Here is a 12183-nt window from a genome sequence, read left to right as displayed (position 1 = left end):
AAAATCTGACAAACAGTTTCTTTCTATCTATCTATCTATCTATCTATCTATCTATCTATCTATCTGGTTTGTAGGTCAGTTTATCAAGAGCTTTAGTGAACGATTGAGACAGATGACAGTGTTGGGTAGGTCTCAGTTAATTTTTATTGCATTGAAAGTTAAAACCTTAATACAAAACATCAGTCTCATAAATAATTTCAGTGAAGGAGACATGCATTGTCTTCCAGTGCAAGTAATTGGCTCTTAAGCCTTTTTTCTTTCAGAAATACACACAGAATTATACAAAACAAACAAAGCGTTAGGTCACAAAAATAATATTAGATGTTACTATAAATACCAAAATAATCCAAATATTATAAAAAGTCTGAACCTGTCAGACATAAAGACATAATTTAGCAAATCTGGAATCTGACCCAGAGAGCTTTTGTGAATGTTTTAATTGTGGTTACGGGTCTTAAATTGTACACCGCTATAACCTGATCAGTTCACAGATATTCAGACTGAGGGCAGGGAAATGACAAAGATCACAATTTGCTTTGCTTCCCCTTTGGGTCTCTGTTTGTATATTTCACAATTAGCCAACATCAATGATTAAATGACTAATTTTTTCACATCCTAGAAAGCACTTACATCATACAACAGACATTATACACAAATACTGCGTATCATTCTCCCTGGCACCTGCACAGAAGAGATAAATAGGTGCTACAACATTACAGACGATTTCCAGCTCATCCATGTGCATTCATCTCCTCAGTAGCGATTGCTTGAAGAGTCTGAGCACTTGAGGAGGTCGTATTTTACATATCCAACACGATCCACCTGTCTGCGGGAGTTCATACGCCAGTAGAAACGATCCCGGCAGAAGTAGAAGTGACCTGAAGCAGAAATATATAAATTAAATAAATATGAGGATTCTTACATGTAACAGCTGACTGTGGTTTGCTAAATCTTTTATTTAACATTGACAGATTTATTTACCTTTGTACTGGAATACATCATGAGCATCATTGGGGATACCACCAAAGACAGCATCTGTGTACCTGGGGTACCCTTTGTCGATTTTCTGGGCCTTCACATCAAGCCTGAGACACAAAATCATGTCATTAAAAAGATTGTAAAAACAACCAAAAAAGTAGAATAGAGAGGGTTGAATTTAAGTTGAAAATCTGATATGCTGAAGGCACAATTTTAACTCACCTCCAGAAGCTCTCCCCGCTGAAGAGCAGCACTTTGCCTTTCCCCCTCTGCAGTGCTCCCTCCACCTTCTGAACAGTGTTGGGGAGACCAAGCTTCTCAATGTTACGGGGACCCAGGACACTCTGCCCGGAGTATACCCAGAATCGGGTCCCTACAGAAGGAATGATAATTATGAAAGTTTTCTACACTTTTGGCTTAATTATTAGTGGTCCCTTATACATTGTATACACTTTATTACCTGAGAAGAAGTACAATTTCCTGGTCAGAAGGTCCTCAAAGGCAGAGTCAATGACTGCTGGCAGGGCTGGCCACTTCTCAGAAATGGCAAATGGTCCCTTGGGCCCTTCATCACTCCTGTCAGACATCTTCCAGTAATTTCTGTTGAACCACACATAAAATTAACACATGAACTCGGCCAGTTGTTGTTTATGTTGCTTCTTTTACAAAGAAGAATAGACTGATTTGCTCACCCATCCTTGAAAAAATGTAGTTCTGCCCCAATCACAGTGATGGTGTCGAATTTGGTGATCTTGCAGGCATCTTTGGTTGGATCCACTGGTCGTGTGGTGGTAGTGGTGGTAGTGGTGGGGGCTTCGGTGGTTTCAGGTACATCTGTAGGGTCAATCTCATAGTCAGTGGTGGTTGGGATGGGCTGAGGGGGGGTGGGGTCTGGGCCTGTTTTGCGTCCTGAAAAAACAAATAGTGTTGGTTAACAACCAAGAAATTGCTGAGAAGTCGAAAATGTAAACATTTTGATGTGCTTTGGCATGCCAAAGCAGTTTGTCATGACCTTACCATAGAGATATTGGATCCCCTCGATGTCATCTGGATGCAGGGAGAAGTCTTCAACGTAGCTGTACATGGGGTACATGAGAGCCTCTCTTATGCTGGAGTGATCCAGGCCAAGGGCATGTCCAAACTCATGGGCTGCCACCAGGAACAGACTGTAACCTGGAACACATACAGTATGGAATGTTACTCTATGAAGGGTGAAAACACATCAGTAGTGTTTTACCTTATATTTCTGTTATTTACCATCGTCTTGACAGAAGCCCCATTTCTTGTCATTGTCATAGCTGTCTGTGGTACTGCACCACAACTTGCCATCTCCTCGCCCCTCACTAGTGCAGGAGTCATACTGTTTACCCAGGAACTCAAAGGGGAAGTGGCAGGACTCTCCCTCAGAATTTCCACCGGTTACAGCATTGCCTGTCCAAACAAAGTCATAACAACAACAGTAAAAAAACAAGCCATTGTGGCAGCACTCCACTGCATTTATGTATTGTGGTTCTTGTTACTTACCATGACTGGGACAGAAGCCAAATTTCTTGTCTGTGTCAAAGTTGTCTGTGGTGGCACACCAGCGGTAACCATCGCTGCGGCCCTCTGTGGTGCAGCTGTCATATTCCTTCCCCAGAAATACGAAGGGGAAGACGCACTTATCTCCGCCAGCGTTTCCTCCAAATGTGTACAGTACTGTCAGGATGAGATTTATGGGCAAGGATGAGTTTATGAAGCAAGTGCCAAAAAAACACAAATGCCCTCGTCTGGCTGACATCTGGCCTATGATTTCTCTTGCTCAAAAAATTGCCAAACTCTTACGTTCACTTGGGCAGAAGCCAAATTTCTTGTCTCTACTGTAGTCAGCTGTTGTGGCGCACCATTCCAGGTTGTCTGTACGGCCATCAGTAGTACAGGTGGTGTAGGATTTGCCCTCGAAAGTGAAGGGGAAGTGGCACATGGCACCATTGGCATTTCCATAGTGAGTCTTCACAGCTTAGGGGAGATCAAAAGTCAAACGTTTAATGCAGTATACAAAATGAACACAGGGGGGAGACAATCTCACATTAATCGTTGATGGTGGAGTTGTATCTTTTGTGATTACCTGCTCCTTTTCCCAAAGTCCAGTACTCATCATCATCAAAGTGGGCATCTCCCTGCATGCCCTCACCAGGTGGATAAGCATGGGCAAGAAGGCCATTCTTACCATCAAATGGGTATGGGTCACCATGGTCTAAACAGAAAGTTAAATTACACATTAGTTTCAGATTTTAGACTTTAGTACAAAACATTTTAACAGTTGAACTATGTGACATAAACAACATGAATTAAAAGGCCACTATGCAATCACATACCGGCTTTTCCAAATGATATCATGATGTCAGCCGTCCCATCGAAGAGGCGGGTAAAAGTCAGGGGGGTTACATCACTCCACACCTTGAAGGCTCTGGCGAAGGCGTCATCGACCAGAGAGATGTCCATGTCTGGAGTGTACCTCATGATCCTTTTGACAAGAGCAGAATTACACTCAATGTAGGTGTGGTGCCTTGCAACACAAAGCCCAACCATTATAATTTCATTAACTCTAATAATAGTTTATTTCTCTCTACTCACCTATAAGTGACATCGTGATGGTCCCATTTGAGGTCTCCGTCAAATGTTTTATAGTTGCCAACATCAGGCACCCCACAGCGAGGACGTTTCATGGCCTCTATGGTTGGCTTGTCCAGTTCTCCAGTCTCCTCCAGACCCATCTGCTTCTGCATCGCCTTCAAAGCCTTGGCAGTTGACACCATGGACTGAAAGCCACTGCGTTTCATTGTGTCCATGTAGCCAAACTTATTCAGATAATTCTGTCAGGAGAACATGAGAAATCGCATTAATGACTGGGTTCTTTAGTTTTGAAAACAAAGTTCTATCCTAATGTTTTTTTGTCCCTTAATTTGAGAAAAAAATGTTTTCCTTTTCATTAACATTGTGATTGGTATCTCTGTTCTGTAAATTACTTCCCTGCACAGCCTGAATGTACACTGTGTTGGGAATTTTAATCTATCTAGACAAAACGAGCCATCTGCTACTCACTTCTGCCAGCTCCGAATCCGTCATGTTTTTGATGATGTCTCCTGGGAAGGTGACAAAGACTGATTTGAGGGGAAGGCTCCATCCATCCTGAATGCTTATCCCCAGAAGCAAACATACAGTTAAAGCACAGCATCTCATGATGAGATCCTCTGTAGACTGCTGTAAAATGCACCAAAATATAAATACTAAGAGCCTTGCAGTGAACAAGGGCTCACTTTGACAAAAAAAATAATAATTTAAAAAGCTCAAGATCAACAGTGGTTCTCCTTCAGTGTTCGCTTCTTCTCTGAACTCTTTGTTTTGACTGTTGGCTCTTGTTGTTGTCTCTGTTTTGTGCCCTTGCTGAGGTTGTGGACCTTGTTTTTATACAATGTAATGTCTTAGTCACTTTACCTCGCTCCCGCCTACAAACTAACCTCAACCCTCCCACTTACATCTTGACAGACTGTATTGGGGAAATTCCAGAATATCCACATTTAGCTTTACCTAATAGCTAATGAGTGGTTAAGTAATTGTTCTTCTTTTTTCTTTTTTTTCTTTTTAAGCAGGAAGGTTGTGGTGGACTGTCAGTAACAAGTCTATTGTGGGAAATTAGCATGAAAACTCTTAAAGTAGCTATTATCTTAAGAAGTTACATCATAAATACAATATAAAAATGTTCAGGAATTAACCTATAGAGAGCTTAAACACAATGTTTAGCTGCTAATTGTTATTGTCATATTTTCAGTGCATGTGACAAAAAGCTTTTGTGTCTTATGTTAATATATTTTTGCCTGAGTACAACACACTCATCATGGGACTCAGCCAGACACTTCTCCACTTGTTTTCAGAAATAGAGATTTGTTTCCTCTTAATCTATAGTTAGACACTGAATAAAATGTGAAACAGTGAAGCCAAAAGTAAGGTTTTACAGAAAAAATTGAAAAATATGCTTTATATTCTCTAAGATGGTGAAGCTTTGTTTGTGTAAAATCCTGATTTGTGTTTTAAAATGTTCTATGACAAATAATAGAGGTGATTAAGGCTGAGGTGTTGTTGGTCAAAGCTTTGGGAACTAGCTACTTCATCATCACTATACACTGACCTGTTGCTGATGCAACATCCCCAAAGTTTCCCAATTAATTAGAAATCATTCCTACGTCTTGAGTGTTACACAATTCTTCTGTATTTTTCCAACAAAAAGGATCTTCTGTATCTCCCATGCACAACTCTTTTACATAAAAATGTTGATTAATCTGAAATCTTAGTTATGCCAACTATGTGCAGTTTTAAGTTGCTTCTGGTTATAGGTTGGTGTTTATGATGTGAACATGAAGATTTGGTGTTCAAGGATCTGTCTCAGCCAGCATACAGTGGCTCACTGCACCCCACACAAATAGCCAAATTTGCTGATAAGGGGCTTATATCACACCGCTCACATCCTTTCTTCCCATGCGTTTGCTTGGTTGCCCCACTGCATTTTCAGATGCAAATTCTGTCTAACTGTTGTGCCAAGTCAATATATTCTCATGTATCAATGCCGTGTGGTTTGATGAGGAAACTATCCTTCCTCAATTTATGGTTTCCTGACGTGGTTGATCCTTGACATATGACACATGTTGAATGTTGTGACACACATCATTCACCCACTGTTTTGATGATGCATCTAATTCTAAGTAATATGACTTATTTTGTACAATGGAGAGCAATGTCTATAATAATATTTACCTTTTGCATTGTTAGATTGGTCTGTCTATAAATGTATATTTTCCCAGTCTTGATAATACACGTACCTCTTGTGATTTTGACAATGATAATGACAACAGCATAACAAATTTGTTTGTAAGAGAGAATTAAAAATTATGTTTTTATGTTCATATTAACATATATAAGAAACCCAACACATTGTTGTATCTTGTTATTTTAAATTCTGCCTGATCTGAGGAATGTGCTTTGTTTTCAGTCGATAGAGACATTAATGACATTTGGTTAAGATACAAAAAGAATACCAGCATCATTGTTGCATTACCACTACTCTTTACTCTGGAACTAATCTCTTTCTGTAAATTGCACACATCCATATTGGACACCTATTTTTGGTCACATGGATTAAATTTCATTCAGACTAAAGCAGTTGTATTCATCTTTAAATGCACAAGCTCTCTTTGATTTAATGCTGTTTTGTATGCTCATTCAGACACAATCACATGGTTATTTTTGTTTAAATGTGGCTCCTAAGAGGATCCCCAGGCTTCCTTTGAAAACATCTGCCACTGATTTGACATGGCGTCAAAGGCTTAATGAATTCGGCTCCATGTATTTAACAAATGCCACATTTCATTTGGTTTCACCACTTTTCTTCCAAAATGACGTCTGGCAGAGAGCCTTGAAAAATACACATTTTTGTGTGGCATTCTTCACACAATTGCCCTCAACCATAGCGCTGCGTGTTGGCACCACACACTATAACTGTATGAGGTAGTCAACTGCATCATCAGAGAACTGGATAATATCATAGTAGAGCAACAAGAGCCTCAGAGCTCACGTGGGCGGGATCTTTATGATTAGGTTAACCAGGCAACGTCAGAGCCATGTAATATATTTAAAAAACTTGTCATTTGTAACCTCTGTTTTTTTCTGGGGCTGCTAAAACACAGTGATGCAGAACACAACAAAATCCCTAACCTAACATCACAATTGCATGTCGCAGACATGGTCTAAATGTTGGCATTTTAAGATCAGTAATAGCTCAGGGTGAAAACTCTTTACATATGAAGCACTATGCTCCCATTAAATCAGGCCATGTTTAATGTTCTGATTTTCTTTAAATGATCCTTCAGTAGGATTTCAGCACTTTACAGCACGTTTTGCAACTTTGTGCTTAATTGTCACATGCCCTGTTTAGTTTCCATCTGTCTTGTTAAACCAAACTGTTTATGTCTTATGGTATGTTTCTAGCAGGCAGTTATAAATGCAAAAATCACTTCCTGTCTGCCAGAGTTGATGTGGTTCCTTGGCCAGCGTTCTCATTCAGCTGTGTTGTGTTTTATGACGGCTGGTTTGTTGACTTTGTGGTGGGACACAGAGACTGTGCAACATTCAAGATTGTCACTGTTTTTGATGTGGGGGGAGTGTTACCCCATCACCACGTCCAGGTACTTTACCCAGCACTGTTGAGTCTGCTGTGTCTGCAGTTATTCTGGGAATAGTTTATGTAAACTCATACAACAGTTTATTTTGGCTTTCCAAGAAGTTTGATTCTGCGTTTCCTTTTTTCTTATTTTGATCATTTCCTTATTACAATAACAATGAAACAGTAACGAACAGCATGTCTAATGTATTGTCTCTGAATATTTTTAACCCTTTCTAATTTGTCGAGATACTATGCATGCTTGTGGGTGAGACTGACACACAAAGAACCAAAACAAATGTCACAACCAAAACAAAAAGTGATCAAAACAAGCATTCGCCAGGGCGGAAACCATGCCCTCTAAACCCCCAAATGTCGCTCATATAATAGCATGTCTGTAATGAGTCATAAGTCAGGATGATAAATTTGACAGAAATAATTCCATGAACAAACTTTAAACAGATGCCATAAAGTTGTGTACAGTCATATGAATGGGTACGTAGGAGCACCGGAGGCTACAGCTTTGACTCATGTCTCCCTGAAGCAGCAGACAGTGTTACTTCTGCTTAACCAGCATTTAATATTATGAGCGTCTGATTCTGATCTGAGGGAGACAAGAAATTATCTTATTCAAAGATGTAATAAATACATATAAATATTTTCAGCATTTTTAGTGTTATAGTACTTTGAGATGCTGAAACAGCAGTAATAGTGATCATCATGTTCACTATCCTTGTCACATTTAGCTCAGCATGAAATACTAGGTTATGTTAAAGTAGGTAATTCCAAGATGACTTGCTGATTCTGTGACAAAACCGAATAAACAAACTAAACTAAATATATAGATATTAGTTATGGTGATCTGGAGAGCTCTGGTTTACATTAGCATACACTGACTTTTCTCAATATGGGGAAATGAAGATCCACCACACTGCTGAGAATCAAAGCACAGTGACATGTCGAGCTGAACAAAGCTCTGCGAAATGCTCGACATATAAACCATTATTCCTTAGCACTGTTTTCTTTACCATTGCTCCACTGACTTCAGCGGCAACTGCAGACCAAACATGCACACTTCCTATGCTTCCACTCAGGTACTCTACAAGATTAGGTCACTTTGGTACTGGTGAGTAAAACAGGATATGACAGTGAGTCCACAAACCAAAGGGATGTATGTGTACTGATGTTTTGAAATGACCTTGTATGGATACATACATGGTTATAACATTTGCGGTGCTTTGTTGAACAACTTGATGTTTTGTGGGAACAAAACATATCATCTTAGTTGTGTATGTGGGTCACCTGTGTGAGAGTTATCATGACAGAGGTAGCTGAGGGATATACAGTATATACAAATATATATTTTTGCCTTCATTCAATAGTGAAGGGGGAACGACCTGCAGTAGAGATTCCGGGTCCGAAAGAAACTGAGAACGTTGTGGTTCATGGTCGGCGCCTTAACCCCCGGGCCACCAGGCCACTCCAACCCCAGGGAGATGTAATACTGTAGACAATTTGTACGAGTTCATCTATTTATATAATATCACTAAAATACAGCAGGCGTGTTTGGCCGAGAGCCATGCATAAGGGTAGACTGCGTCTGCTGAGGCGTGGGCTGCCACTGCAGAGCAAATCCAGGCAGGCGGAGTTGTGTTGACTTTATGGACACCCATCTTTCACCACCACCGTTAAAAGCTAATTACTGCAAGTCATAAGCAGTGGCCTTTATGGGCGTTCCATCCTCTGCCATCCAGAGCACAGCCACAGGGAGTGACAGCATTATAGAATGATATTATTGCTTGTTTAACTTCATATGGAGCAACGCCTGGGTAACTTTTTAAAGAGTTGTTTTTAAAACTGAAAGCCTGTAAACCAAAACAAAAAAGTGCTTTGTTACAGCATTTTGTGAGCCGTGCCCCCAAACCCTTCACTCCTCTCCAATCATCAGGTTTTAAAAGCAGAGCATTGCAGAAAATGGAAGAAGGGATGGGAATTTCCCTCCTTGATAAAGGACAGCCAGCTGATAGCGGGCGGGAAGTGAGTCAGGCTCAGCACTTCAGCTGCCTTTGCACACTTTGGCTCAGACTTGTTGAGGCATGCAATTATCCCTCCTTTTGATGTGTTTGGTTGCCGGAGTTTGAACTCATGTGGCCTAAGATAAATGCAGTATTTTCCTCCAGGACAAAAACTAAGATCGTTGTGCACACTCTGTGTCATTTTCCAGTAGTTAGCAAAAACAACCTAAACCCGGATATTACCGTAAGTGGTTACACATTTGCTGATGACTCTGCCTGTGTCACTAAAGTGAAGCAATAGCAAGTATATCAGTCCCCTGTTTAAAATGCTGCATTTTTATGACCTTTTGAAGTTCATATGTGGGTCTCCTGACAACAAAAACAACATTTTGGGACAAGTGGGAAATCTTATCTGGTGTGGTTGTTGGAACATGTTGTGGATCATAGTTTTAGGATCTCTGTGAGATAATCAACAACTTGAATCAAAGGTTTTATCCTCACAAATCTAGTGTGATACAACAATGTTGTTTATGACAAAAACAGATGAAAAGCTTGTAGATTAAATTCTAGGAAATTTTCCTCTTTACGTTCTTGCTACACAGAAGTAAAACAGAGTAATTTGTGGATTCGTGTTTTTTTCATTTTGTTTTGAATGCAAATACATGCAGTGGCGGTTTGTTTTGTCTCTTTTACCACTCATGATCTAATTCACATGTCCAAGGATATACATTTTTCAAGCCAGTCTTTAGAACTTCTGCCAGGAGGTTTTAAATAAAAAGTCCCTTACCCTCCATCAGAGAGTCAGATCAACAGTGAGTCCTCCTGGCACTGCTCAGTTTTAATCATACATACCAAAATATTCTTTACCAGCAGGTGGCAGTCTGTAATCAGGACCATCGCTGAGGCTAAAAGAGAGAAGTAGAGCTCTGGTACAGGGAATTAGTGTCAGGAAGAAAATGCAGCATCAAGCTTTAACAGTCTCTACTGTCTAAGGAAAATCAGTGAATTACACGACTGAAAAGGCATAAAACCATCTCTGCTGCGTGGAAATCTGCTGTGAATGAAACCCTGTGAACCATTTATTACATCTTCTCTTTTGTCTGCATGCAAACAAGAGCCAATCTCATCCCACATTTTACAATCCTTCTTCAAGGCTGTGTTTTCAAAAAATACCTCCTGGGGCAGAGATTTGATTTAAAAAGAAAAAAAAATGAGATGAAATATTGATGTTGTTCTAATTTTGTAAGCCTGTTTTGTGAATAATTGATTAATTTTAGTTTTATTTGCAGGATCATGATGCTGTTTTATTGAAGGGTTTCACACATGCTGTGAGCTCTTATTACTGTTTCTCAGAGGTTTAGTGAGTGGGATGAAACCGCTTCTGAAGGGCTGTAAAGACAATTGATTGCACCGTTTTTTCCCATCACCTTTAGGTCATATTCACAGCTGAAGAGGATGGCAGTTAACCTGCTTTGTGTTTATCTATGTTAATACGTTGCGTGTCACTACATCTTAATAGGAGATGTTCAGCTGTTACTGGATGCAAATTCTCCATCTGCTACCAATTTGCATCTAGAGCATTTTTATGTTCATCAGTTCGGACGCAGCCAATGAGAAATTTATCTTTCCATGTTGCTGTATCCTAACACAGATGAGTTTGACACAGATGCTCTTCCAGCAGAGGCAGAATTAGTGGCCTTGTTTTTATTTCTGACTGGTTGATTTACTATAAAATCACACATGCAGAACAATGCTAACAATCAGCCGCATGCAATGGTGGATATTGTTTTGTGCTTTACTATATAACACCACCACACTGTGAATGGTGGTGTGACTGGATAATAGTGCTTCTTTTATCACATCTAATCCTTCCTTTATCCTTCAGAGGTTTGTGTCAGAGCCGTGTTACGGCTGTTTCCTAAGACATATGGTGTGACAGTATATAAAGTGCTCTGACAAGGAGCCTTGTTTCCTGTTGTGAAGCAGCACTGGGGGTACAACACACTTGCTTATTCATGATGCCTGATCAGAGCCCAGGTGGATCAAACAGCTCCTCCATTTTTAATGAAAAAAAACCCTTGCCTGGGACATAAATATCAAGCCATGCATTTTCCCCTCAGCCTGCCCTTGTGAAGGTACAGTCAGGGAGTCTTCGGGGGACTGGAAGGTCAGTGTCAGTTAGTGCCTTAGCTAATGTACAAAGCTACATATTGACCTGAAACATGGTTGACACAAACCATCGTGAGGACATATTGATCCAAATAGGTGCACATCACCAGAGGGGACAAGGAAAGGTGCAGAGGTGTAGAGATCACTTGCGCTGTTGTTGGTACAATACTGTGATGTTAATTTGAATTGATTCCTACACATGACTACAATTTAGATTTCTGGAGAATCATGAACCTGAGCTGATTTTACTGCAGAATGTGAATATTAAGTGGTGGACAGTGAGGCCCCTCTTCTTCTCTCAGGATCTGCGGTTAACACCCACATTAGCCCCAAGGACAGGAGGTCGCTGCAGGGAAAGGTCACCTCTGTCGGTCTATTGGAAATACACAGCACCAGTATTTCCTTTCCTCTTATTTGTAGTTCTTATCTGGAGCCTCCTTCGACTTGTTATTAAATCCTTTCATGAAACTCAGCATCTTTGTCCAGGAAACAAGCCAACATGATAAGAATAGCCTCCAAGACTGAATTGTGGCTGTTACACTGCATGTAAAATATGCCTAATATTGAACCAGGCTATTGATTTTATATCTATTTTCTGCTTGGCACTAGATCACATAAAAATGGCGTGCACATGCCTAGCGTATGTTTTGCTGCATGGATTCTGAACAAGGTTGTTAAGTGGAGACCTAAGAGTGTGTCTCAAGAGGGTACAGTCCTTTTTAGGATTATGTGGTCCTTCCCAGAACTTTATACGTCTCCAAATATCAAAGGAATTCATGTATAGAGAGGAGAAATGGTTTGTCAGAGCTGTGACAACTCTCGACTGTT

General features: G+C 40.2%; 1 protein-coding gene across 1 annotated transcript; it reads right to left on the bottom strand.

Moving 5' to 3' along the window:
* Positions 1 to 121: 121 nt before the first annotated feature.
* Positions 122 to 4416, bottom strand: mmp9 (matrix metallopeptidase 9). Its single transcript, XM_010740584.3, has 13 exons — positions 4063 to 4416; positions 3595 to 3833; positions 3336 to 3484; positions 3086 to 3214; positions 2803 to 2976; positions 2503 to 2676; positions 2236 to 2409; positions 1996 to 2151; positions 1671 to 1887; positions 1439 to 1578; positions 1201 to 1351; positions 982 to 1085; positions 122 to 878 (listed from the first exon to the last, which is right to left on the bottom strand). The coding sequence occupies exons 1-13, from the start codon at positions 4198 to 4200 to the stop codon at positions 754 to 756; spliced, it is 2070 nt and encodes a 689-aa protein (XP_010738886.1). The 5' UTR covers positions 4201 to 4416; the 3' UTR covers positions 122 to 753.
* Between the last annotated feature and the right edge of the window lie 7767 nt (positions 4417 to 12183).

The sequence above is a fragment of the Larimichthys crocea genome, chromosome XV (assembly GCF_000972845.2).
Source record: "Larimichthys crocea isolate SSNF chromosome XV, L_crocea_2.0, whole genome shotgun sequence".
Taxonomy (NCBI): Eukaryota; Metazoa; Chordata; class Actinopteri; family Sciaenidae; genus Larimichthys; species Larimichthys crocea.
The sequence above is the reverse complement of the archived record's forward strand: the minus strand, read 5'-3'. Positions and strand labels throughout refer to the sequence as shown.